The sequence below is a fragment of the Necator americanus genome, chromosome X (genome assembly GCF_031761385.1).
Source record: "Necator americanus strain Aroian chromosome X, whole genome shotgun sequence".
NCBI lineage: Eukaryota > Metazoa > Nematoda > Chromadorea > Rhabditida > Ancylostomatidae > Necator > Necator americanus.
The window spans coordinates 21414197-21441800 of NC_087376.1; the positions used below are offsets into that span (position 1 = coordinate 21414197).

Consider the following 27604-nt stretch of genomic DNA (forward strand, 5'->3'; position numbering starts at 1 on the left):
ACAAAGTGGAAACTTCCAACGATTAAATCTACAAGTGCCATACCAAGGTTGGAAATGAAGGCCAACACTTTAGCAAACCGGCTAGCGCACTCCATCATTCAAGTCGTCGCATCTCCTCTTCATCACGCCTTTCAGATGGCCTATCCAAGGTGTACATCTCCAAAGACTCTCGAACTGCTCGAGTTGAGTTGACTGAACACATCATTACACCAGGCACAGTTACGTCGACTAGTCAAAAATTGATTAGGACAAGCTCTGGTCGACGATGCGACGACGTAGACAATCAAGACTGCAAGGAAGTGCAGCGGCACTTGAGACATAAGTCGCAGAAAAAAAAGAAGGAGAAACTGATCTAGTTAAGATGGTTAATCGAGGGCGTGAGAAAGGCAACCCGCGCAGACATGATGGCGTCTCCATGGATTGGGAGCGACCACGCATCCCGTGCATTTTTTGCAATGCAGTCATTTCTCTCATTCTTGCACATGATACCATACCGTTACCAAACGTATCACCATTTTGGACACCATGGATGTCATATTTGCCTGTTGGCAAATTGTTTCGATGAGAGAAGGTGCCGACGACGAAGGGCGAAAGACGCTGGAACCGTTGCAGAAGACCGTGGCACAACTCCACCATATGCTCATTTCCCAAAAAGAGTGAAGAGACGGGAGAACGTATCCATATCCTTGAGCATACGGTTGCTGACAACGGAAATGCGGCGGAATAACTGAAGCAACGCCTATAAGACGCACGCAACTAGGACGAACGCGACGGCAGTGGAAGGGCACCGTCATTTAGACAGGAAGTATCGCAGTTTCACTATCGATCTTTGCCTCTGTTCTATAAGCCTCAGGGCTGGCGTTGGGTGTTTTTCTCTTATCATCCTCACTCGCCAGACCCCGGCGTGTATATAGAAGCTGAATGGACTGAGTCCACTTGTCGCGGTCTTCTTTCTGAGCGCATCAAGCCTGGGACTGATTTTTCTTGTTGCCTTCTCCTCGCAGCACTTGCTATCTACTAGAACGAATCTGTCAGTAGAAAATTAAGGAGTGCTTTTTCAGTCTGATCCTTGTGACTTGTTATTTTCTGTTATTTCAATTTGAACACTGTTGTTCTTGTTCTTTTTGTTCTTATTATATCGTTTAATAACTCAAGTTTGAGAGCGAGTCGGAACTGACCAAGGAACGTTGTTGATCCGTAAACGTATTTGCTATTAGGTGTTGCGTGTTATGTACAACAAAAAGGAAAGCAACAGCATGCCAGACGTATTAATTCGTGCAACTTTATTGACCCACTAGTTTACTTAAAGCATAAAGGATAAATCGTTAAGCAATCCGCTATGTATGCGTCCCCACGTTCACTTCAAATCAGAATCGTTTGATGTTTACGAACGAGTAACTAGCCTAAGCAATGACTTGCGAGGGCTAGCCGAGGTGTGAAGTCAGTGTTTTTATCCTCCCAGACAAGTCTGGTACCAATTTATCGACCCCGGAGGGATGAAAGGCTTGGTGAGCACTAGGGAAGATTCGAATCTCTCGTGATATCTATCGTGCAGGAAGCGGAACCTACACAACACCCGCCCCACCAGTTTACTTATGATCTGAAAAAGAGATTGCTTTGCCAACTTTCCCGTTTTATCTACAAACTGCATAAGAAACCCTATTCATTACTGGAGAGAAAACGTATGAGAGATTTGCGAGATCCCTGAATCAGACTAGTCAGCTCGCAGTCACATGTTTCTCAATTCATCAAGGCTGTCCGTTCTCAGTTCGTTTTGTACCAAACTGCACTATTTCAGCATTGAGTAATACTTTATCCTGTCAATGCAGTAGCTGATAGTGATGTATTCTGTGATTATTACAAAGTAGGATTTCAATATTCGAAATGTCAACAAATGGTGACAACAAATGGTATTTACGGGGATATGTCGAACCAGTAAACCTTTCTTTTTTCAGAATTTTCTTTCCGAATTATGAACTAATTCATATGTTTTTGTCTAAATATTTTTTTGCTTCTTATGTGTATTTCCTCCACATGGTATTGATCACTGTTAGTAACGGAAAGATATTCTATCTGTAGAATTGTGCTAAATCCCTGAGCTACTGGAGAAAAATGAGACCTATGGGAGACGGCCTCCTTATTTCACTCCATTTATGGTATGATCGACGAAGTCGGGACAGGTATAGGAATTCCTTTTCCCGCCTCTGCAGTCAGTGCTGTTTCTTTTCTCCTTTTTATCCCTTCCCTACAAATAAAGCTCGAATGTGAGTTTTCTCGAATGTGCGAAAAATTTCACATTGGGTTTTGCGACAAACAATATAATAAGCAGGATAGAGCATTTCCTAGCTGAACATGACAACAATTGTTATCTTATCCCTACCTTTGTAAAGGTCATTGCCTTGTACTGGATTTTAAAATAGTGAAATACATTGCATCATTGTCAGAAAGATTCCTTTTGGTAGGTATCGCTGTTATATCAAAATTCTACATTATATAAAGGGTACAAGATTCGCGTTCTAAGGAAATTTATCCCTTCTAACGGGAAAGGCAAAAAGTTTGAAATTTTCACAAAGCGAAATTCCAGGACACTGGGTCATTTTCGTCGGGCATTGGAAGGACACTGCGATTGACTAAATGAAAGGTGAAGGTGATCGACCTGTAAAACATTTTCATGCAAGGAAAGCCAATAGTCTTGAAACTCAAACTGAGCTTATTCCCCAGCGCTGAGGTTTACGATACGTAGGCGAGCTCTCATTCGAGCTTTATTTGTAGAGAAGGGATAAAAAGGAGAAAAGAAACAGCACTGACTGCAGAGGCGGGAAAAGGAATTCCTATACCTGTCCCGACTTCGTCGATCATACCATAAATGGAGTGAAATAAGGAGACCGTCTCCCATAGGTCTCATTTTTCTCCAGTAGCTGGGTATTGAAAGAACAACAACAACATCGACTAAACCTCCTTGCGAAAACTCTCGAATGAGACATCAAAGAGGCGGAAGCAGCCGAACTCTGTAATGGAAGCATGTAGCCCCGATCTGCCATCCAAAATCCCAAACTAAACTATACTTGAGTAACTAATATATCAGGAACGGAAATAGAGAATGCTTCATGATTTCTACTCAGATCTCTACGTCTGTAACGTCCAGTTTTCTCTCACCAACTGATGAAAATGGTTGTTTCATCGCAAAGGTCTCGGATTCTGTGGTAGAACATCATGTCGAGAAATAATCACATGTTTCGAAACACGTTTCAAGAGAATCAAGTTCGAATGTGTGAATTATCTCACTGTCTTCCTCAACAGCACCCTGGCAAAGCTCTTCACGCGTTTCAATGCGATGTTCTTATTCGATAGAAGTCGGTCTGGAAGTATTAGAGGTTCTTAGATTCACATGAATGACTGAACATCCAATCTGCTTACTGCGTCTATAAGCTCTGTACAGGAGCGATCCTGAACAGGACTGAGCAACATTGTTTGAAGAGCAGTCAGTCACATACACACTGCTTAGAAACACAAGGAAGCATCGCAAGAGACTAGAACTTGACCACTCTATTATAACAAGCGACGTGAAGAGGGAGGTCCGACGAGTTAATACATCCTCACCAAAAATATTCAGTGCCACTCTCGAGATTGTGGTGCGAAAATTACAAGAGAATAACATGGGAAAAAAGTTGACAGTGTGTAACTACACCATCTTTGTTTCGCTGATGACATCGTTCCGACAATCTAGCATCCGAGAGGATGGGCAAATGTAGACAGAATTTGATTTGATTTGAGCGTATAGAATGATCTATCTTATGTTCATGAGAGACGGGTTTGGTGTATATCAGCTGTATATTTCTATGCTATGATAGATGATCTGATCTTCGAGGTGGTTATCCAGTCAGAAAATGAACGACTTGGGGAGTTCATGAGACCATCGAAGAGCAACGAAAACCAGGAACACCTGGTTTCCTCTTTATCACCACCATCATCTCAGCTTTTATCTGCGTTTTAGAAATTTCGCCAAGAAAGAGGAAAACGCGGACAATTAGTTCTTTGATCTACACACACAGCCAACAGCCATAGTATATGAGGAAATTGATATAATCATTAGCTTAAAGGCATCATCCCACGAATCGGAGGTGGTACAGGTTTCAGGTGGGTTATGCATATAGATGGTCGTAGATTGCTTGGAAGAGAGTGATTCCGGTCGTTTCTTCTTAATTGCTGTTAAAAAAAAACGGCTCGGAAGATGCGGAGCGTGCACAAGGCGGGCGCGCTCCAGTAGAACTCGTAGAAAGTAGCGCCCCGGAACGCTCGAAGCTGCATCTTCCGGGCCGTTTTTTCGCGGCGATTAGGAAGAAATGAGCGGGATCCCACCCGTTTCTGCAATCTACGATCCCGTATAGTGTTTGACTATTGGTAATTCTTATCACGTCAGATTCGTGGGGTGATGCCTTTAAGCTTTACTGATTTTTCCTATTGAAACCCGAAAAACCCCGAAAAATGTGGGTTTACCTACGGACAACCGTTTTAAGTACAGAATAAACTTCTTTTTGGCTGCAACACTGCAAACCATGCATAACCTCGCATAAAACATTGCAGCTATTACGCCAACACACTTGAACGTAGAGTTCGTTTGTTCTTCGCTTTCCCTTCTTGTGAAAACTTCATACAGAATTTTATTTTCCAGGTGCAGAAAAAAATTATAGAGCGAACATGCAATAATATCCACAAAAGAAAAATCTATGGAACGAACAAGGTAAAATTACGGAAGAATGATGCAGCAATAAAACGCACACAATCATAAATTTTCACAGTTCTTTGAACACATCAACATGATCCATAAGACTATGCGTGAAACAAGCGCATATATATATATATATATATATATATATATGTAGATATATATATATATATATATATATATATACCAAAATCGCTACTTTTTCTGTCGATAGACGGAAAAGATTCGAATACGCGTCTTTTTCTTCTTTTTTCATAACTCGCCTCAAATTGATCTCTGTTGTAAAATCTGGAGATTTATAGGTTCCTTCGAGTTTCGGATTTTACAACAGAGATCAATTTGAGGCGAATTATAAAACCTGGACATTTATAGATTCGCGAACCCTGTCGATTGGGTAATAAGAACTTTCAAAACGCACCACTAACATATTTCAAAAAAAGAACTCCCAGTAACTACACATTAGCAGGGCTAATGCCAAATATTTGCACCTCAAATATATGTAATTTTTGGTGTTAATATACTTTCGAAAATTGAAATGGTGGTTACATTTTCGTAATGTACATACTTTTGCGAGCAATTTAGTGTCTCGCACAGCTGACATTCCATGGCCATGAGGATGTTGAAAACTAAAGTATTATGACTGATCTCCATGAACGATCGAAAGTGGTTGCTTTAATTTTTTCCCTTATAAAATCTGCTAGAAAGCTAATTGTTGTGGGATGTCTTTGCTTCTTAATTTTCTAGCTCGAAAAGGCTTTATGTCTTTTCTTCCAGCTAAAATCACACCTTCGGTGCTCTTACATGGCTTAATGTGACTTTTGAAGGTTCATTAATCACTAACAAGTGAAGTCTGCCTTCCGTCGACACATCACTTCGTAGGCCGATTCCCATGCTATTAATTATTTCGATTATTTTCCAGTACGTTTCCTTTGTCTCGGAGACTGTCTCAGCTGCGGTCAGTTTTGAAACTTTAAGGATGAGAAATTTTCCATGTGATCTTACAAAATCTTACTTTTGCGATTTATCGAACACTTCTACAAACATAAGTGGATATGTTTTTTTGGGAGGAAGAGACCTATTGAAGTTGATTTGAAAGTTGAAAGAAATATTGATTTCGAAAACTTCTGTATCACTCAAATTTTCATCACATAATTTATCAGTTCTCTTTATATGTTCAAAACTGACCGCAGCCGAGGCAATCGTTGAGACAAAGAACACAAGCTGGAAAAAAACGAAATAATTAATATTACGAGAGACACCAAATTGCTCGAAATAGTAAGTATATCACGGATATGTAACTATAATTTCACTTTTCAAACAATACATCAGCGTCAAAAATCTTATATCCCTGGTCGCAATATCTGACATTCAGCCCTGCTAATGTGCAGTTATTGGAAATTTTTTTCAAAAAGTATGTTACTGGTGGGTTTTGAAAGTTTCTAATTATACCCAATCGATAACATAAAAGAATCTCGCAGAATCTGAAATCACGAATCTATGTCTAGAATCTACATACGTCTAACAGTCTATGATCTTTTTTGAAAAATAAGCGTCTTTACAATATCTGCAGTAAAATCGCTAATATATATACGCTATATATATATATGTATATATATATGCATATGTATACATATATACATATAAACATATGTATGCATATATATGTATATATACATGTATATATATATATATATATAATATATAATAATGCCTCACTCAATGACGGTGCAGGATTGAAAAGAAAATGAATGAGATGAAGCGACAAGTTAAAATTTGTATCGAAAACAAAACTAAGAGTTGTTTGCACATTTTGATTGCACGTAGCATCTGAACTGAAAGTAGAAACAGAACAAAATTACCTTTTTCTTTTTTAGATTAATTAAAGCTTTTTTAGATTTTTGAACAGTAACCTACGTGTGAACTAGCACTTTTTACAATAGCACTTTCTACAAGAACAGCAGCAGCACTTTTTACAACGATTCCTTATCGTATTCACAATGACGTCAGCAATACCATACCATACATCTCGATAATAAGTTTCCAAAATAACAACTTCTTAATCCAACCGACTGCTAAATAGCGGGGGTTTCAAGTGTGTGTTTTGGAAGAATAAATCTTGAGAACAAAAATGTTGACATGAAGTTGTAATTTTAGTAGAAAAATGATGTGGGTTCCTCTGATACAGGATAAATTATGCGTGACCAGCCTAATTGAAGTAATTCTCTATAGTGACATCTTTTGCAAATTAGCTGATTTAGGTGTTAGTGTGGGGCTGTCAACAACTTTCTCGGCCGACTTAAGCGTGTGTAGTGTGCAGAATAGTTGATGAATAAAGTATTTCATGTTTTGAACGAAGTATTAAACTCATGACGGAACGATTGAAAACGAAACAAAACTACATACACAACAATGTTCTGGTTGATAAAATAAACAGTGAAATTTTAATGCCAGCCAGAGAGATTGTTGAAAGGTTCACGGTGAACTGGAGCAACAAATATAGGGTTTGAAATCCTGAAGGTATAAAAAGTAATCATGACGTTACTGATAATGCCAATCACATGACAGTTATTTTGTATAAAAAGAATCCACTGCAACTTCTTTTTCTTGAAACGGCCATTTTCTGTCAACGTTTTTCTGGCTTTTTTTTCGTCCAAATTATCAACTTCAACATCAATTTAGCAAAGAGTTGGTATGAGGCGCTGAAAAGCTAACAACAAAATGTCATTGATGTGCACTATCATTGTTTTCAATGAGAATGCGGTAAGGAAAACTTGCAAGAAGTACCAGGTTGTTGAAAGCTCAAGCTGGTAATCGGTTACGTGGCGAGCATATTTTATGGGTGTGCACATACACAGTAACTTACCAACGTATTAATGAAGTATAATTAATTTCATATTTCAATTCCTTGTGAGTTTTGCCTTTATGCACATTTTATTCTAGGCGGAAAGCAACGAAACCTATTCAAATAGCGTGGTTGAAGAGCAAAAATTCTCGAAATTTGTGGAAAAATGAAAGTATGTTCTTTGTAAAATTCTACACCTTCACTATTGCTTTCTACTGATCCTTGGTGCGGTGTTACGTAAGTCAGTTAGTACTGCGGAGGCGATCTATATTCTTTTGTAGCCATATATGTGTGTACATATTACAAAACGAGACGAAAGTACCATAACGAAAGTTACGCAAATAGATAGATAGTGCATACTATTGATAGTTATCTTCCAGTCCTGGTGCAGAGTGCTGCAGAGTGCTGGACCTCACATGGTGTGAGATCGGCGTGACGAGACAACATTTGGATGACTTCACATGAGGAAAAATCGTCGGGGGACGAGTGTAGCCAAGGCGTTTGGTATTGTTCACAGTATTGTTTCACGTGCATGGGGAGCGTTCCGAACCGCAGGCACTGTTGCCCGAAGGAGAGGAGGTGGTCGACTACGATCAACTGCAGCAGACGTCCGCCACGTTGTGCAAGACGCAAGAAGGGACCCAGGTATGTTGGCGCAGGAAAAAAATTAGAAGTAAATTGAGGAGAGACGCAGAAGAGACGCACATGAGGAAGAAATACAGTGTCACAACAACTCTGACTAGTAACTGTAGCGTGCTTAAAGATTTGGAAGCCGGTACGCATTATAGCTCTTCACACCATAAAAACTGGACCAGCAAAACGATCATGACAGTGTTCCTGATTGCGTGTTTCACTCTCGCTATATGAGACTATGTCCAGAATCTCTACTCAAGCTCAATCTGTTCTAATCCGAGGAGTACGCGGTCCTTTTCCTCGTTGGTTTAGTCCCCATGCTACTGCTACGATCGCAAACGTTGCCGCTGAAGTGCCGGTATGAACACAGCGAACTGGCCATCGGACAAACAGACCACCCAAAACAGTCGTCGTGCAACCGTGGAGAGTGAAATTTCGTGCAATCCTGTTAAAGGCATCATCCCACAAATCTGATCTGAGGTGGTACGGATTTCAGGTGGAGTATTAGTATGCGGGATCGTAGATTATAGAGAGGTGAGTGATTCCGTCCATTTCTTGCTAATTGGCGTAAAAAAACGGCTAGGGAGATGCGGCGTGTGCATACGGCAGGCGCGCTTCAATAGAACTCGTTGTAGAAAATAGCGCGCCGGAACGCTCGAAGCCGTATCTTCCGGGCTATTTTTTACGAAAATTAGGAAGGAATGGACGGAATCACCTCCTCTCCTTAATCTACGACCGTATACGAATACTCCACCTGAAATCCGTACCACCTCAGATTCGTGGGGTGATGCCTTTAAATGTGGTTGCAATTGCACACGCTGCTTGAAGTGAGTCTGGCTTTCCGGCTCTGTGGTTGGTTCGGAATGCTCCCATGCACGTGAAACAATGATGTGTGCAATATCAAACTCATAGGCTACATTCGTTTCACTTTGTTCTTCTTTCGGTTTTCCGATGATTCTTCCCCGTGTGAAGTCATCCAAATGTTGTGTCGAGGGCCATGTTGTAATGAAGGACAGCACCATAGTGCACCATAGTTGCTCGCTGACTGCCGACACCCTGTGTTTCCCCGTCCCTTCAACTGCCTCGTGTGGCGACGACAGCCCCATTTCGCGCAAACGCTAATTCAAGCTATGCGAGGTCCATCTTTCCTCCTTATATATACATTTATTTCTGACAAACCTTATGGTCAAAAGTGCTTATGCCACATATTACAAGAAATAAGGGAGGTGAACGAGGTCTACGGTTTCACATGAAAAAGCAGACCACTATGTCTTTAATAGAGCATACGGGTAAGCAATACTTCATTCCAAACCATCAAAAGAAATAGAGCCTAACTACCGCAGAAGTGACTACTTGGCTGAAAAACTGCTATCTGTTCAAGTGTAGGTTTGCTAACAGGAGCAACCTCAATTTTGTTTCGTTGTAGAATATCTTTGATCGGAAAAACCATGTTTTGGTTTGATCTTTCAGAAAGTAACTAAGAAACAATCCTTCAATCAGTTGCTACGAAATCACACATACGGAAGAATGTTTGTACGACTTCTTAGTGGTCGAGTTATCGACGAAGCCATCTCGCAGCTCTTGATAGCCATCGATGCTATTCACATTTTCATCTGCAAAAAGCAGTTGAACCAGAATTCCAACATGAAAAGTGAATTCCATTGTCCTAACAACAATGATTTCATGCATGAGGATAGTGAAGGTTTTAGATTGTCAGCGTAAACACAACACATACGTTGTAAGTGTGGTGTTAAAAGAACTAGATTTATTTCAGGAGGACTACAATAAATTAAGTAGACTCACAATACAGTTACGATCATAATTATTGCAACATTTATAGGAAGTCGTATAGGGATGCGATTGTTAGCTACTCCGCTCTCTTTAAAGACTGCTTGCGATTGTCTAGCTAGTCTGCATGTACAGAAAATATTCAAACGATACTTACTAAACATCCATATGTGGTTAAAAGCAGCATACCACGAATCTGGAGTGGTACCGATTTTAGGTGGAGCATCCGTAGATTATGGAGACCGGGGTGGTTACGCTCATCTCTCCCTGAATCACAGCAAGCAGCCGGCCCCTGAATGCTCTTTGTTTTTTGTACGATGCCTTCTATTGCAGCGCGCCACTCTTGCACGCGTAGCCCTCTTACTGCCTATCACAAGAAGACCGAAATGATTTTCGACGAATCGCAGGGCGGAGGCGGCGCAAGGGGTGGAGCGTTGCAATAGATGGCGTCGCACAAAACAGCACTCTGGAGGTGACTGTTTGCAGCGATGCAGGGAGATATGAGCGGAACTACCCCGTCTCCATAATCTACGACCCCGTATACAGATACTCCATCTGAAATCCACACCACCTCAGATTCGTGGTATGCTGCCTTCAATAAAGATGACAGGGTGCTCAAAATGAAGGTATGTAAAGTCAGGCTAAGTTTTTTTTTTTAGAGTAAATAGTTTTTTTCAGATATGGAGCTGTAACCAGCCTTTCACACCTTTGTTTGGCCAAAGTTTACTTGCTTGCATTCGTCATGCTACGGGTACAACTAAGTTTTGAGGGTTTTTTTTGATAACTTTGACGCTACATTCAGAGAAGTTGGTGTTTATTTTATTCAAAGTATTGTCTACCGTTAGCTATGACTTTTTCCTATCTTTCAGGAACCATACGGATTCTGCGTTGAAAAAGTTCCTCGCCTTTGAGGCGATCGAAGAATCGACCCCACTTTTTGCTTCTTCGAAAGAGGTGAAGTGCTGCTTCGCTAGGCCATTAGTTAGCGACCAGAACAGGTGGTAGTCGAAACGAGGAATATCAGGTTGACAGAGCGGGAGTGAGACATCCCAAAGCGCCTCCAAAGTTTCCTTGATTATTTTTGCAGCATGTGGCCGAATGTTGTCGTGCCAAAAGATCACTTTTTCATGTCCTTTGGCGTATTTGGGGCGTATGAGATCCAGCGTTTGGCTCAATTGCATCAATTGTTGTTGGTAACGTTCCGCAGTGATGGTTCTGCTAGGGTGGAGTAGGTCATAGTAGATCACTCCGAGCTTATCTCACCAAATGTACTCCATTCACGTTCCTTATTGCTGGTGTTAGAATTGCCATCTTTGAAGATCGAAACCAGTACTACTTGTTCTTATTGATGGAATATGGTCCTCGTGCTTATATTCTTCGTGCAGCAATCGATGCCAATAAGCTACACCTTTCTTCAAGCAAAAACAAAAAAGCGGCGGTTGAAAAGTTCGACTTTCAATGAACCTCGGCATAGTTGAATGTCGTGTCGATTTGGATAAGCTGTACACGAGGTTGTTAAATAAATTTATTGGCTAACGTTTCGGCAATATCGCCTTCTTCAGAGACTGAAATGGGCAATTCAATCTACGATTTAAACAACCAACCTCTCCACAACTAAACTGATAAAACTCCATGCCTACTCTCAATCACCAATTTAGCGACTACACTGAATGCTCACCTTAGATCGGAGACGCCTAACCTGTAACGCTCACTGATCGATCACAAGGGCGAATGGTTCGAATGTCATATTCGGATCGGAAGAACCATTCGAGATATGGCGCGAGTTCCCGCGTTATCGATTCGCCCTTGCAGTTCATTTTAGGGTTTTTGGCTTGGATCCAAAATGTCTCCAGTGATTTTCGAGCCAACGGTTTAGATTCGTGCGCTAAGATTTGGACCCTAATTTCAAATTTGGATCCTAGCCAAAAACCCTAGAATAAACCGCAAGAGCGAATGTCTGTCGATAACGCGGGGACTCGCGCCATATCTCGAATGGTTCTTCCGATCCGAATGTGACATTCGAACCATTCGCCCTCGTGCTTGATCAGTGAGCGGTCCATGCTAGGCATCTCCGATCTAAGGTGAGCATTCAGTGTAGTCGCTAAATTGATGATTGAAAGTAGGCATGGAGTTTATCAGTTTAGTTGTGGAGTTTTGGTCGTTTAAATTGTAGATCGAATCGCCCATTTCAGGCTCTGAAGAAGGCGATATTGCCGAAACGTTAGCCAATAAATCTATTTAACAACCTCGTGTACAGCTTATAAAAATCGATACGACAAAAAGCGGCGCTCGCTGCAAATTGTGTTTTGTTGACACAAAAGTTGACATGGTTAGGGCACAAATAAAATATGTTGTTTACCTTTTTTCGAAATGACATATTTTTAGAGGGAAATGATAACGTTTCAGCAATAACATATGAATAATATATGAATATAGTTACGAGATGGTCCGATGCGATTTAATGCTAGTTGCGTCATCTTCTGCGAATCCCCCACAACTTGTTTGTACCTCAAATAGCTTCTAAATAAACGCTACAGTTGAGGTGTGAATGCTTTAAAGAAAGGAGGTAGACTAATATGTCAGTCTAATAAAAATGTGATAAAAGTCATGGTCAATGTGACATTAACACTTCACAACAAGAATCTGTTCTGCACAAGTTCATAATGCACAGAAAGGAAAGCCGCTGTTAAAGTCAGCATACCACGAATCTGAGGTGGTGCGGATTTCGGGTTGAGTATCCGTATACGGGGTCGTAGATTATGGAGACGGGGTAGTTCCGCTCATATCTCCCTGCATCACTGCAAACAGCCGCCTCCAGAATGCTGTTTTGTACGACGCCATTTATTGCGACGCTCCACCCCTTGCGCTACTTCCGCCCTGCAATTCGTTCAAAATCAATTCAGATTGCCCCGATAGGCACTAAGGGACGCTACGTGTGCAGGGGTGGCGCGCTGCAATACAAGGCATCGTACAAAAAACAAAGAGCATTCAGGGGCCGGCTGCTTGCTGTGATTTAGGGAGAGGTGAGCGGAACTACCCCGGTCTCCATAATCTACGACCCCGTTTACAGGTACTCCATATGAAATTCGTACCACCCCAGATTCCCAGGGTATGCTGCCTTTAATACAGCAGATAAGATATCTTGAAGTTTTCATTTCTTGTACCCTATGTCTGTCCTAGGCTGGCTGTCTACGTTAGGAACAAAATACAAATGGAAAACGCTACGCCAACGGTAATACCGATGCGATTAGAGAAGAATAGGCAAAAATGGAGAAGGAGAAGAGTTTGTTACTAAATAATCAACACCAAAGTTCTAAAAATGAATGATAGCAAAACTATGACTAGAAGGCTAAAGAGAAAGTAAAGACCAAAGAAACCGCCTTAAGGCTGCCTTAAGGCAATCTTGCTTCTCAAAAGCGATAAATAGGATGTTGACCACGCTCAGATCTTAATATGAGAAGAAAGAAAATTGTACTGGCTTGTTTAGTTTCATCCAGTCTCACACATATTATGAAAAATTCAAGAGGATATGCAGCTGTATTTACCAGATATATAAATGTTAGTAGTGACACGAATGAATTAACTTTTCGTCTTGTCTATTTTGCTATTTTTGTTGTTCACGGTTTGTAAGCACTAATTGATTTCCTTCCTTTATTTTGCCTATTATTCCCTTACTGCATCGTTTTTTAAAAACAAAATGAGCTTCTTTGAGTGTGTGGCAGTTTGCCCGCCAAACGCTAAGATTCTTAGAATTTAGTGTAAAACCTCTCTGAGAAATTACCTCTGGCTACTTATTAGCGAGTATGAGTCCCGGATAACTGCGCCCTAAGGATATATGATCCTTGACATAAATAAATAGATGGAGAAGTTGAAATGGCAGTTAAAGGAAGCATACTACAAATGGACACGTGGAGGGGAAACCCGCGGGAAAAGCTGGAGATGGGGTTCCGCTCCCTAATCGTCGTAAAAGACGGCAGAGGAACCGCTTTATCCCCTAAAAAGGACGTTTGAACGCTCTTCTATGTGCATGTTTCGCTCCCCTCAGCAGCTTATACGTCGGTTTTACTTGAATAAGCTGGTGTAAAGACATCTTCAGTATTCGACCCCTCGCTCGCAGACGCAGTGCGTGGACAAGGGGCGCTTTTGCAGCTGAAGTCGTCCTAAAAAACGGCGTCTTCCACGCCGTTTTTCTACGACGATTACGGAGAGACGAACGAAACCACCTTGGATCGCGCAATCTACAACCCAATAGCTTTTTCCGCGAGTTCCCTCTCCACGTCAGACGTGTGGTATGCTGCTTTTAAATATCCATGATGTTTGAGTAATAAGTGTTTTTTTTTCTAAATACAATCATAGAAACACTATTAGATGCCTTTCTTTCTGCAATCATGCAAGGCGAAGATGGTGTAAAGAGTTACCTCTTTGCGTGTGGATCACTTCCCATATGGAACGCTTGTAGCTTCTTAGCAAGAAGTATGTGTTCATTTCTCCTTTCCCTTTGATTTGAACCTTCCCGCGTGATTCAAATTCGAACCTGCCTGTTTGCTGAGCACTTCTATAAACGACAATAACATAGATATATAACAAGTCTTTGTGGAGGATTACCTAAACATAATTTTTAGCAGTTAGTAGCAGCAGTTCTGTACTTCTAACACATATTACTACCCACAATATCATTAGTAGTATTATTAGTAGTATTATTAGTTTATTATCATTAGTAGCTTTGAGTAAGCTTTGCTTCATATTTGAGAAGATTTGGGGGCGGGTGTGGCGTAGTCGGGAGATCCGTTGCAGCCACACAGTCGATGGTTCCAAATCCTAGAGCAAGCCAAGTCTTTCATCCCTCCGGGGTCGACAAATTGGTACCAGACCTGTCTAGAAAGATAGAGACACTGACTTGATTATAGGCTGTCCGCAAGTCATTAAACAGGCCAACACGCGCTTCAAAACCTCAACGATTACGAATTGCAGTAAAAACGCATTGCTGCATCTCAAGTGGATTGACACGGCTGTGACTTTATCTTTGATTTTGACTTCTATAGACATTAAATTTGATTTTTATTACAAAGGTTTGTGTAAACAAAGCTTCTAACTTGATCCTTCAGAGCCATTAAATTGGCCACATACGCGTTCATAACGTTCATAAAAGCAGTTCTAGATTCAACTCGTTTGCGTTCGCTATTCTACTCAGATACGTCACCTCCAACTTGATCACTCACTGAATTCCGTTGTTCCTTGAATTGATCAAGTGGGTGCCGGTAATTCCTCCATCTGTCCCGATTGCGTGCGAGAGTTGCCCAGTGGTTACGATGGACACGAGACCCTTTTGCGATCGACACGAAGAGCATCAAGTTTTTCTTAGAGGGACTTTGTGATGAAAGCTAACCAACCGTCGGTGGTCTTCTTGTAGGGCGTTTAATATCATGTGAAACTCATTCGCTTGATCCAACGGTTGCCGTTGAAGCACACTACGTGTTCAACTTATTTTGTTTTCTTGGCAAAATCGAGGAGTCTCTAATCTTTGATTGCTGACAAGGGACAGAACTTTGAATCCCTCTCTTACTTTTGTGAATCGAGATACTCCTAGCACCCTTCTTTTGATTGAGCGTTCAATGACGCTGACCGCATTTTGTTCGCTTTCCGACATAGGTATACACAACTGGGGCGTTTGAATACGTTCGTTACGTTGAGCATGAATGAGGGATCCAAGACCCCTTAGTTTCTTATGACCATCGTTCTTCGCAGATTCAAGTCCGCTGATTTCGGCCAGTACTCGCCTTACTTGATTGAAGCTAAGTGTAATCGGAGCGATGTCATCATCGAAGCTCAGATGATGCAGTTGCCGACCATCAACTTTCACTCCCATGTCGTACCAGTCAGTTTTCGCATTGCGTCAGTTTTCGCATTGCTTTCCCGATAGTGGCAGAAAATATTGTGGGTGAGGTGGTATTACTTTGCCAAACCCACCTCTTCATGTCAACGATGCTGTTTTTATAGAAGGGCAAAAGTTCGGTCGTGAAGCTACTGCACAACTCTTTAAGTACCTCTACATAGTGAGCAGGGACGCCTTGATTGTCCAAGGCTTCCATAGCGCAGCTTCCGTCTCAACTGAGTCGAAGACCTCTAAGACGCTAGTTTCTTTTCGAAACCCCGGCTTCTCTCCTGGTTTTCTTTCATCTGATAGTATTTGTTCTTTGGGGCTAATTCTTGTAAAGAGTTTACAGTTTATGGACATTGAACAGACTTGGCGATAACTTCTCTGATTGGGAACCTTGCATTCTTACAGTTGACGCCTAAAGGCCTCACCAGAATGCTGGTGAGGAATAGTGGATGTCTCTTTAAATGTTCAGATTTCATCCTGTCAAAACCGGGCAATGTACGGTTCACCGACACGATAGCAAGTCGGAATTCGGAGCGCACAAACGGAATCTTTGTCTTGGAAATGGCTAAGTCTCATCGGGACAAAGAAAATGCTCTTTTTCGCCCACGCAGCTCCAGTCATCATTACTGCCCTTCTCCCTCGCGGTCTTCCTCTTTCTCTTCTCTGCGGTAGAAAGAGAGTTCATAGTCGTTTGCGTTTTGCGTAACTATGTATGTATATGTATGGGTTGGTGGTGCGACCAACCCATATATATTCAAACACCGACCTCTGTAATTTGATACGCGAATTGTGTGTGTGTCAGTTTAAACTGATCATAAGTTCGAAAATGCAGATATCGATTAGGCTAACGTGCCCTGGATCCGAAAGCTTCCCGTTGGAGCAGTAATGTCGACCACTTTTCAGCTGCTGTTCTATAATACATAAAATTGGATGCCAGAAGTGAGGTTATGATTTATGCACTTTCGAGCGATTAATCTGGTATCTGATTTTTAGGGGGAACTGTGACGAAGACCCGTAACAAATTTTCTTCCACAGCGGATCTTGATGCATTCGATGGGGTGTTTATATCTATCATCATTATTCAAACTCCTTGTGGGTAGTTTCGTAAGGATAATTCCGACGTATAATGATTGCAGTCCTTTTTCAATTATCGATAACTCTATCCGTGGTAAGGATGAATAACACTGCTTTCTACCTTTGTTGTTTCCTCTCAATTCTAATCTATGTACCCGTGTTAGACTTGAACAGATCTGTTGGTCCGCCATTATTTGGAGAGAAAATTCCTATGTGATTGCACCACCCTAGACTAGAAGTGTATTAGCAACAAAATGTGGTTCTGATAAGAAACTGAAGGCACAGGCTTCTTACACGGAACGTGCAGGACCGTAAGATAAATCTTGGGTGGCTCTTCGCAGCGGCAGTAAAGCAAGGAGTTTACAAATGAGATTTTTTCAGTGCTATGGAGGTTTGCTACGGGTCAGCGATGAGCAAGCACGTGGTGCGAATGACTTTTGCGTGCGTTTTGCGTTAACATTAAATGAACGAAAAAAATAGCTTTGATAATTCCATCTAATATTCACTACCAGCTACTCTTCATGCAGATTTAAAGGCATCACCCCACGAATCTGAGGTGGTACAAATTTCAGGTGGAGTATTCGTATACGGGATAGTTGATTATGGAGAGGGGTGTGATTCCGTCCATTTCTTCCTAATTGCTGTAAAAAACGGCCCGGAAGATGCAGCGCGTTCCAATCGAACTCTTTGTAGAAAATAGTGCGCCGGAAGTTTCGAAGCTGTATCTTCCGGGCCGTTTTCGGCAATTAGGAAGAAATGAACAGAATCAATCGTCTCTCAACAAGCTATGATCCCGTATATGAATACTCCACCGCAAATTCGTACCACGCCAGATTCATGGGGTGATACCTTTAAGACATTTAAGTTACCAAACAGAAAGGATTCAAACATTTCCATCAACTCACAAAGTATTCTTTAAACGTGGTACTTATCAATCGTATCGGTTGCAGATTGAACAACAATGTGTACCACGAATATTAAACTTAAACGTAACCAGGGAACATTTCTAGGTCAGTATCTGGGCCAGAGTTGAGCCTTAAAGGCATCACCCCACGAATCTGAGGTGGTGCAGATTTCAGGTGGAGTATTCGTATACGGGATGGGAGACTACAGAGAGGGAGGTGATTCCGTCCATTTCTTCCTAATTGCCGTAAAAAACGGCCCGAAAGATGCTGCGCCGCACAAGACTGGCGCGCTCCAATCGAACCTCTTGTACAAAATGGTGCGCCAAAACGAATGAAGCCGTATCTTTCGGGCCGTTTTTTACGGCAATTAGGAAGAAATGGACGGAATCACCCCCCTCTCCGTAGTCTCCCATCCTGTATACGAATACTTCACCTGAAATCTGCACCACCTCAGATTCGTGGTGTGATGCCTTTAATAATGTCAAAGCTCATGTGCAAGGTATTCGCAGAGCATAAGAGTTAACAGCCCCAATAAGGGAAAATATGCTGGAAGCAAGCATGACGACATAGTCCGGTTAATATAGCTTGCAATTAAATTAACCTTAGGTGATGTTGCATGTTTCTAGGTTCGATTCTTCCATTCTGTCATTTTTTTGCATTTTTCCACGTATTTTTTGTGTGTTTTGACCTAAAATCGAGACTCGGACGGCATAGAATACCACGGTACAAGTAACTCTGTGAAGATATTGTTCAATTAACAATGGGAACAAATTGCGCTGTGTGATTTCATCAGGTAATCCTTCCTACATCGCCAAGCGAAGGCATTGAGATAGACAAGAAAAATGGCAGACGTCATCGTGCATATGCTGTATACTTCCAAAAGCGGTGAATAAAAGGGGCTGTAGATTTGGATATGATTTGGTGAAAATGCAGAGGGTACGGTAGAATGAAGAACTAGAGGAGAATGATGCGAAAGAACAAATACGCAAGAGAATTGTTTCATTCTTTACGATCCAGAAGAAATGGTCAGCTATTTTTGTACTGGATTGAGGGATAAGTCGTGAACGTTTTTTAAAGGCATCACCCCACGAATCTGAGGTGGTGCGGGTTTCAGGTAGGTTATGCCTATACGGGGTCGTAGATTATGGAGAGAAGGGTGATTCCGTCCGTTTCTTCCTAATTGCCGTTAAAAAAACCGCACGAAAGATACGGCTTTGAGCGTTCCGGCGCGCTATTTTCTACAACGAGTTCGATTGTAGTGCGCCAGCTTCGTGCACGCGCCGCATCTTCCGGGCCATTTTTTACGGCACCTGCGAAGAAATAGACGGAATCACCCTCTTCCCCATAATCTACGATACGATGTAGGAAATCTCCACCTGAAGTCTGTACCACCCCAGATTCGTGGGGTGATGCCTTTAAGAGTAACATATACATTATGATATGAAATGTGTTAACAAAAAGTTATGAACCTTTCGATGGAGAATTCCTCACTCCACAAGATTTACTACTCTGATTTTTCGATTTCACTGGTTTTTGTGTTTTAGGATAATTGAAGTGGGGGTCAAGTAGACAAACAGGACACTTCACACCTAGTCTTCCAATGGAGGATACCGAATGGGACATGAAAACCGTCAAAATGCAAAAAACATGGGAAAACCACGTATGAATCTTCCAAAAACTTACTGAACTCTTGGAAAGACATTAGAAGTGGTTTAGGACAGCAATGGAATATGCGCTATTGGCAAACTTGTTAAAGATTGTTCCTAAAAATTGAAAAAGAAGCCAGGGAAAGAATTTCTCCTCAACCCAGTCCAATTGGTCAACCAGCGTATGATCCAACATGTGGGTCAAAAGTCCAATTTTGAGAGTGCGAACACGAGCGGCGGACGACATTTTTGAGCACTATTCCTTCTAAGTACCAAACATTAACTTCAACTTTAGCGGAATTCTGGCCTTGATTAAATGCAGAGAACAAGTTGTGCAGAAAATGCTCCTTTTGTCTACCTCACGCAACATTTTAATCATCCAAATGATAAAAACCAATGAAATCAAAGAAAAAAAAACAAAACAATACTACCCGAAAGACGAGAAATTCTCTTTTAAACTGCTAATCCATTTCCCCAATTATTTCTATTTCTATGCGCATTTTTAAGTTTGTAAAACGCTCATGACTTATTTCTCAACTCTATACCTCGATTCGACGACCACATACTGGCATCTTAGAGGGAAAAAGAATTGGAGCGGCAAACTCAAGTCTGAACGTCTAGCGTGGGTTGCGTGTCGTCTGAACGTCAAAAAGGAGTACGTGATAACTGGAAGATTGACGAGATATGCTGCTGGTGCAATTTGCAACCAGCGGTCTCGAAAAGAAAAGTTATCGAAACTAAAAACAGTCAGCACACTATTTTCGGCGGAGAATTCCCTAGAGATACTCAATGTTTTAGCAATACTTTTTTAATAATATGTGCATTTTTAGGGTTGAAAAAAAGGCTCACCATTTATTCCTCACTCTACAACTTTGCATAGTCTAATATAATTGGTTCATTTTTGCAGGCTTCACACATGTGCTATTAGAGTAGTTTGTGAAATACTACAGAAAATGCAGACGTGGAACTTATGAACATACATCACCGCTATCAACTTGTGTCCGAAAATCCGTCTCCGACGGATTAATCCGCCGCAAACCGTTAGTTTTGACAAATATGTGGCCTGAAAACAAGCAAAGTTTCCGCAACCTTCGTTAATTTTTTTCACACCTCCCCAATCCTGGCGTTGGCATATCCCGCGGACACATCTCGTCGCAAAGAAGAGGTTTCATAGAATCTGCGCTAATTTCTCAAAATAAGGCGAAATGTTTATTATATTTGTAATCAGGAGGTTATTTAGAGCGTTTTGGTATACCACATCACATATGAGTTTTAAATTCCCATTCTTTTCAGAAATTTACAAGAGTGCTCCATTGGAGGTTAATTAAAATTCATGGATTCTTAGCTGTGGGAAATCTGCTCCATAATTTTCTAAGTGAACAATTTGTTTTTGGCAGTAATTTAAATTGTAATTTTCTAGCTTTGAATGCGCCTGGTTTTTTCGATGTCAAACTTACAACTTTGCTCTATTTCTATTTCTATTGTACTATTTCTTCCGATTTTTGAACAGTTGTCAGCGATTTAATCATGCAGAAGCTCGCTAATATCACGGCAACGCGGGTACCTAGGTAAGCACAGCGATTTGGACTCTTTTGGTTTCGATTTTGGATGTAGCATCTTAGGGAATGATGACTTGTTCTGGATGAGGAATTTGAGAGGATATATCACGAATGATCTGACTTTCCAGGCTCTGACGAAGGCGACGACGCCAAAACGTTAGCCGTAATAAAGCTTGTTAACAATCTCGGCTGTTGCTTAAGTTGGACTATCGACAAGTTGTCAACGCCTTAGACTGGAAGCTCAAGTCTCGCGATTGGGTACTTCCCTAGAACTCACCTTTCTTTACAAGGTATGATTTAGGCGCCTGGATTGGATGACAGCTGGTCATAGTTTTCAAGTGACCAGATTGGAGAAAATTCCTACTGCTTTCACAAAAACAAGATTTTTGCAGCCCCTACGGATTTGTGTCCATACTTGAAACAGTTAGTTTTTCTTGCAGAGAGACGCTTTTTCGAATGATGTTAAATTCACTTTGATTTACAATACCTCAGAATTTCAACACCGCCCACTCAAATAGCAAGCGATAATACATAGTTGGAATGGTTATGGCGGTCCAAGCATGATTCGGCCGGCACCTCACTCCTCCGATAGGCGACTCCCCTGCCACAAAGACACCATTATGATTGAATATAAGCGAACGGCAACGAGAATTCCACACAGTTTCACTGGGGGGGGGGGGGCGCCCAGGAGGTGGCCAAACGAATTGGGCGCAACCGATGTGTAAGCCAGTAGCACCGATCGCCGCTACACCTTTCAGGCGCACCGCCCATCCTTAGGCTCCGCCCACCCCTTCCACCGAAGACGCGAATGATATTTCTGCCTGGATATCCTGACAAAACGAGCTTATAAGGAAATGAAATGGTAAGAAATGAGCTCCGCAATGAGAAATCCGTTTGTAAATGAAGATTGCTCGGTAAAAATAACGATATATATATATATATATATATCGGCGACTAACTAGAGTAGAACCTGAATACAACTCTTTACTCGCACAAGAAGGTAGAAATCGTAACTAATAGAATATAGTTTTGAAAGTGAGTTTTCCCGTTATTTCACTCCATATTTTTCATGTTTAGAAAAAGAGGTTTCGTCTAGAAACAATCGCTGACCCGCGATGTGTCGCGACGGTGTCCTGTCTGCAGGACATGCCTGAAAGAATATAGTGTGCCTGCAAGACAATTTTCGCACTTGCCAGGGCGATTCATAGCATCAATATCACTTGAACACCAATAAAACAGTGGATTTCAAAAACAATTAAAACCAAGCTCTAAACTCTTCAAGTTCTGAATCCGATAAGAAATAAGCTATCTCACATCACCCCATGAACACCTCCCCATCTATGCGGATTGCAATGGTCATTTACGCATTCTGGAGTCCATATACCTTTGATCAATCTGCCTAGGCTCAGCTGCGAAAAATAGATGGGCGGGGCATCCTGCATGCGGAAAGGTCCGCTGTCGCTGCCGACTGCAGCGCAGCGCAATCATCGACGCACACAACTCCTAAGGATATATTCTGACAGCTGCTCTGAGTACCTCCTGATGCGCACCCTTTTACTCATAAGAACAATAGTGTCAATTTGAAAGGTCTGGAAAGGAAATTGAAAGCAAACTAGTAAACGAAATAAAAGCGAGAACCAAAAAAGAGAAGGAGAAGGAGAAAAGAAAGAACTGAAAATTAGCCGAATTAAACTGCAAAACCTGAGAAGTTTGAAACTTCTAAAATATTAGAAATTCCAACTTTTTCCCTCAGTAATGTCCTTAATGTGTTAGTGTTTCTTAATTCCTCCTTCGTTTTTCTTTCTTTTTGGGAAATTTGCACCATTTGTTTGTATTTCTCTTCGAAAGTTTATAAAACCAAGGAAGCTGTATAGTTCTGATGTGCAAGAACTGTGCAGAATTCTCGTTGCCGTTCGCATATATTCAATCATAATGGTGTCTTTGTGGGACGGAATCGCCAGAGGAGTCGCCTATCGGAGGTGTGAGGTGCCTGGTGAGCCATGCTGAAGCATGCTTTGCTAGGGAAGTACTTGAGCGTCCATTCTAAGGCGTTGGCAACTGCTCAAAAGTTGGAAGAAATAGCGAAATAGAGCAAAGTTGTAAGTTTGACATTGAAAAAACCAGGCGCCTTCAAAGCTAGAAGCTTACAATTTGGACTGTTGCCAAAGACAAATTGTTCGCTTAGAAAATTACCGAGCAGATTTTCCACAGCTAGGAATCTATGAATTTTAATTAACCTCCAATGGAGCGCTTTTGTAAATTCCTGAAGAGAATGGGAATTCCGAATTCATATGTGATGCGGAGTACCAAAATGCTCTAAATAACTTTCTGATTACAAATATAATAAACATTTCGCTTTATTTTGAGAAACTAGCGCAGATTCTATAAACACCTCTTCTTTGCAACGAGATGTATCCGCGGGATATACCCAGCGATAAACCTAGCGCAGCGGATCGCAACTTTTAATGGTTACATTGCTGATGTACCTGGCCTACGAGGTACATCAGCAATGTAACCATTAAAGGTTGCGATCTGCTGCGCTATTTTAACCGCATCGATCCGCTCCTGGACATGAGATGTCACCCTATCCTAAACATGTTTTTAACGACAGATTTTTTAGTTTCCCAAGGGTGGGCGGAAAGACAGTGAACTAATATATTTTTACTGCTAGGCTTTCAGAACCATCGTTCATCAAACATTCCATTCACCGCTGGACCACTGTATTTCTGCATTAAGGAAGGACAGCCAGTTTTCTTTGTGTTTCTCCCACGTGAATCGTATGTAAGGGGATTTGCTGGTTTAGAAACTCGAAACAAGTGTCCATCTCGTCTTGAGTGGGACATATAATGCAATAGTCATCAATGTAACGACAGTACAAGAAAGATCTTCGTTCCAGGATAGGTTGTTCTATTTGGACATGAATGCAATGGCTAGTGTGGGAGCTAGTCTTTGCCCCATGGCCAAACCCCTGACCTGTGTGTAGCGTCCCGACCAGCGAAATATGGAGCACTTTAGATACTCATCCAGGAGCATCATGATTTGCCTTATGGAAAACCCGCACAGGTTTAAAATGTCTTGGTGTTCTACGAGTAGCTCGAACACGGCTTGCATTGCAGCGCTGTTTGAGACATTGGTGTAAAGAGAAATAACATCGAAGGATTCAACGACACCTTCTTTTCCCAAGCGCGCTCTTCGAAGTTGCTCAAGAAACATGTTGGTGTTGGATAAATGCGCGGTAACATACTTAAGCAACGGAGCAGGTATGACGTTTAAAAGCCACGATATTCTATCAGCAGGTCCGCCTACATTGCTTATGGTAGGACGTACTTTAAATACCCCTGGATCTTCTGAGAGGAGAGCAGAAGGGGAGAGCTTATGTGTTTTTACCAGTAAGTATAGAACCGGGCAACTAGGAAGTTCGTACTTCAGTCGTGTGATCATTGTTTTATGTAACCCCGCAGCCTTTCCTGTCTCGACCCAAACTTTATTGAGATGACGACATTGTTTTTTGAACTCTTCATATGACGAAGAGTGATAGAGTGTTGCGTCATCAAGGTGTTGCCTAGTGATAGCCATGTCTAGATCACGTGATATGACTACAAACTCTCCTCCTTCATCGCTGATAGAGACCTTTATCTCGCCACATGCTGAGAGTTCGCGAATCTCACGTAGGCCAAAGCGTTGCTCGGGCGTGAGATTTGAAATAGGACGTTTCCTTCGAAAACGTTTTAAAATAGAGAAAACGGATGTGGTGAACAAACGGAACTTGGCATCCACTTGAGAATTGGGATCTTGTGGTTTGTACATCATTGCAGGGAATAGTAGCGAAGGAAGGTTAGAACATATGGCACTTCCTATTCCCGTTCCTTGCTCTCCGATTTTCGCTCTATATCGCAGACGATCTCTATGCCGAGATTCAAGGAAAGTCGAACTTTTGCAGTACTTAATTTTTGTAGTATATTTGGAATCAGCAGCTCATTTGCTTTCGAATGGTATCTTCAAACCTTAATTTTGCGTACTTCCAAGGATTCCGGCGGTTTGCGACGGATTTTGGAACACAAGTTAGTAGCGGTGTTGTATTTCACCTCTAATGTATAAGGTACAAAAATTACTGGTCCTTCTCTCTGGTGTCAGCTGGAAAACGGGACAATTTTTCCCTGTGCTCGCTTCCCCGTGTTATTCTCATGTGCTTCTTGTTTATCAATATTCCATATTGTGTCCACCCCAAATCCAACTCTTCACCCGCTTCAAGTCAATAACAAGCCTTATTAACCAGACTACGTCATCATACTCGTTTCTAGTGCCTTTTTCCCTCTAGTGAAAAAATATTTAAACAGCTGAAACCTACTGACCCGAGAGCGTTCCTTGCTAACAAGGGTTACCCCTAAAAGTTTTTCGACCTTAAGTGCTAACAACCTACAGAACAGCGGATTCACTGCAGTGAATGCGGCCAACAGGACTGTGGCTTTCCATTCGAGATGCGGTGTTCACAGTATCACCAAAGAGGCAGTATCTGAATGAGAATTTGGATTATTCTATTATTCACCGCATGTGCCCATGTGTAGTAAATTGCATCTGCGGGATTTCATGTATCACTGACACCTCGCATATCACTGGCATCTCATGTATCAGTGACCTTTAATGTTAATTATTCGGGAGTTTAACAGAATAATGAACAACTACTAGACTACTACTTTACGACAATAACAATATTTGCGATGGAATCCTAAAGCGCAGTAGGCAGACATTCATTGAGGCGAATTCTTCTGTTATTCCTATTTTATCGTTCTAATTTTTCGTTTCATTTTTTTAAACTCAGTCTACTTTTAGGCTCAACCTTGGAAAATTGGTTTCTGGTGTCAATCGTTATCAGGAAAATCGAAACAGAGAGAAGAACACTCCACCGTTCGCCCATCTGCAAGGCAGATGTGACGGCTGCGCATGTCAGAGTTAGCCACCTCTCCCTCTACAGAGGAACCCCTGTTACGGCAGCGTCAGGAAGATAGAGGTTGCAGGACTCATCCAGTCTGCCGAAACAGAAAGGGATTTCGATGTCGATCTGTGTACACAACGCACTAGACTGCATTGAAAGCGGCCACTGAAGATCTGATTATGCAAGCTAGGAAGATTAAGTACGACGTCATCGGACTGGCCGAGATGAGACGACGCCATCCACTGAATGCCGTATTTGACACTGGAGAAGAACTGCTCCTGGGAACATGCGACAGTTGAGGAGCTGGAAGAGTCCTTGCCTTCTTCATAAATATGGCCATGAAATAGTGACTCGTTCGAACAACTGACAACCTGAACCGAAAATTTACAGATGAAAACATCTTGATCAACATTAAGTTTGACTGTCTTCATCGCCTCCGTCCCAACATCAAGTTGGACAATGAAAATGAAGTCGAAACCTTTTGTGTGGATCTAGAGAAATTTCATGGAAAAGGTCATACCTTCTACAAAGTCACTGCTGGTGATTTGAAAGCCAAATTGGGGTGCAAAGAATGCTCGAAAAATGTTAGATTGAACTAACGGCCTACTGTGAAATGAGCGAAAAGATGGGCTTTCCATACCAAGTCGCCCAGTGGAAGGTACCGTTATGAAATTGACCACATCATCATATTAGCAAAACGTTTTTCTTAACAGATGCTGCTGTTGCACGAAGCTTCTATATAGGATCGGACTATCCTCCACAACGGTTTGCCGCCTCATAGTGGCGTGGAGGTGGCACTGGGCGTCGAACTGCGATGCACAACGGAGGTTCTTCCTCCGGCAGGGTCTCCCAAGCTGAGAAGGAGTTCGACACATCCGACATTCCGACTTCTCGGAATCGGAAGCCTAGTTAGGAGTAAACCACTGCTAATATTCACCACCGTTTTGGCAAAATGTCGCAAGGTGGTTCCCTGATCCATATAGGTTGGGCGACAACCTGTGGTGAAAGCTAAGCTCGCCGTGGTATGGCTGCTTAGTTTGGGGAAAAGTCTCTTTGCCACTCCAGCAGTCTCCTGCCACCGCAGACAATGTCATGAAAACGTTCCTTTCTGCATAGCTGTCACAGTTCTATCGTACGAACCCGAAATTATAGCTCGCAGAACTTTAGAAGCGTTTTGGATAAATGCAAAAGGTCCAAAAATGAATAGAAAGGAAGAGTGCTTAGCCGTGACCAACGAGCTGGCTCTGTATCAAGACCTTTGTAGGGTTTGATCTACGGGGTCATATGCGGGTCGCATCCTAATTAGTATCAGCGGAGCGATAGCACCACGCGGATATCCACTAACATCACGGCAACGCGGCTGCTAAGGTGGGCACAACGATTTGAGCTTTTTTGGTTTTTGTTTCCGGGTGTAATATCCTAGGGGATGATGACTTGTTCTGGATGAGGCATTTGAGAGGATATATTGCAAATGTTCTTACTTTCCAGGCTCTGACGAAGGCGACAACGCCGAAACGTTAGCCGTAATAAATTTTGTTAACAATCTTGGCTGTTGCTTAAATCCGACCATCAACAACTCCAGCATATTCACTGCCTCAGTACCCTGCACACTGGGCC

General features: G+C 41.9%; 4 protein-coding genes across 4 annotated transcripts; 1 reads left to right on the plus strand and 3 right to left on the minus strand.

Annotated features, from left to right (window-relative positions):
* Nucleotides 1–94: 94 nt before the first annotated feature.
* RB195_024609 (uncharacterized protein) lies at nucleotides 95–636 on the minus strand (the record flags this gene model as incomplete). The annotated part of the gene is made up of 2 exons (XM_064212444.1): nucleotides 95–192; nucleotides 495–636. 2 exons carry the CDS (start codon nucleotides 634–636, stop codon nucleotides 95–97), a joined length of 240 nt encoding a protein of 79 aa, XP_064068325.1.
* Nucleotides 637–8029: 7393 nt separating this feature from the next.
* Nucleotides 8030–8675, plus strand: RB195_024610 (uncharacterized protein; the record flags this gene model as incomplete). The annotated part of the gene is made up of 2 exons (XM_064212445.1): nucleotides 8030–8213; nucleotides 8572–8675. 2 exons carry the CDS (start codon nucleotides 8030–8032, stop codon nucleotides 8673–8675), a joined length of 288 nt encoding a protein of 95 aa, XP_064068326.1.
* Nucleotides 8676–9704: 1029 nt separating this feature from the next.
* On the minus strand, nucleotides 9705–27572 carry RB195_024611 (uncharacterized protein; the record flags this gene model as incomplete). Its single annotated transcript, XM_064212446.1, has 4 exons — nucleotides 9705–9814; nucleotides 14408–14544; nucleotides 25475–25567; nucleotides 27469–27572. The coding sequence occupies 4 exons, from the start codon at nucleotides 27570–27572 to the stop codon at nucleotides 9705–9707; spliced, it is 444 nt and encodes a 147-aa protein (XP_064068327.1).
* RB195_024612 (uncharacterized protein) lies at nucleotides 22982–26869 on the minus strand (the record flags this gene model as incomplete). The annotated part of the gene is made up of 3 exons (XM_064212447.1): nucleotides 22982–23115; nucleotides 23541–23643; nucleotides 26798–26869. The coding sequence occupies 3 exons, from the start codon at nucleotides 26867–26869 to the stop codon at nucleotides 22982–22984; spliced, it is 309 nt and encodes a 102-aa protein (XP_064068328.1).
* Nucleotides 27573–27604: the final 32 nt, after the last annotated feature.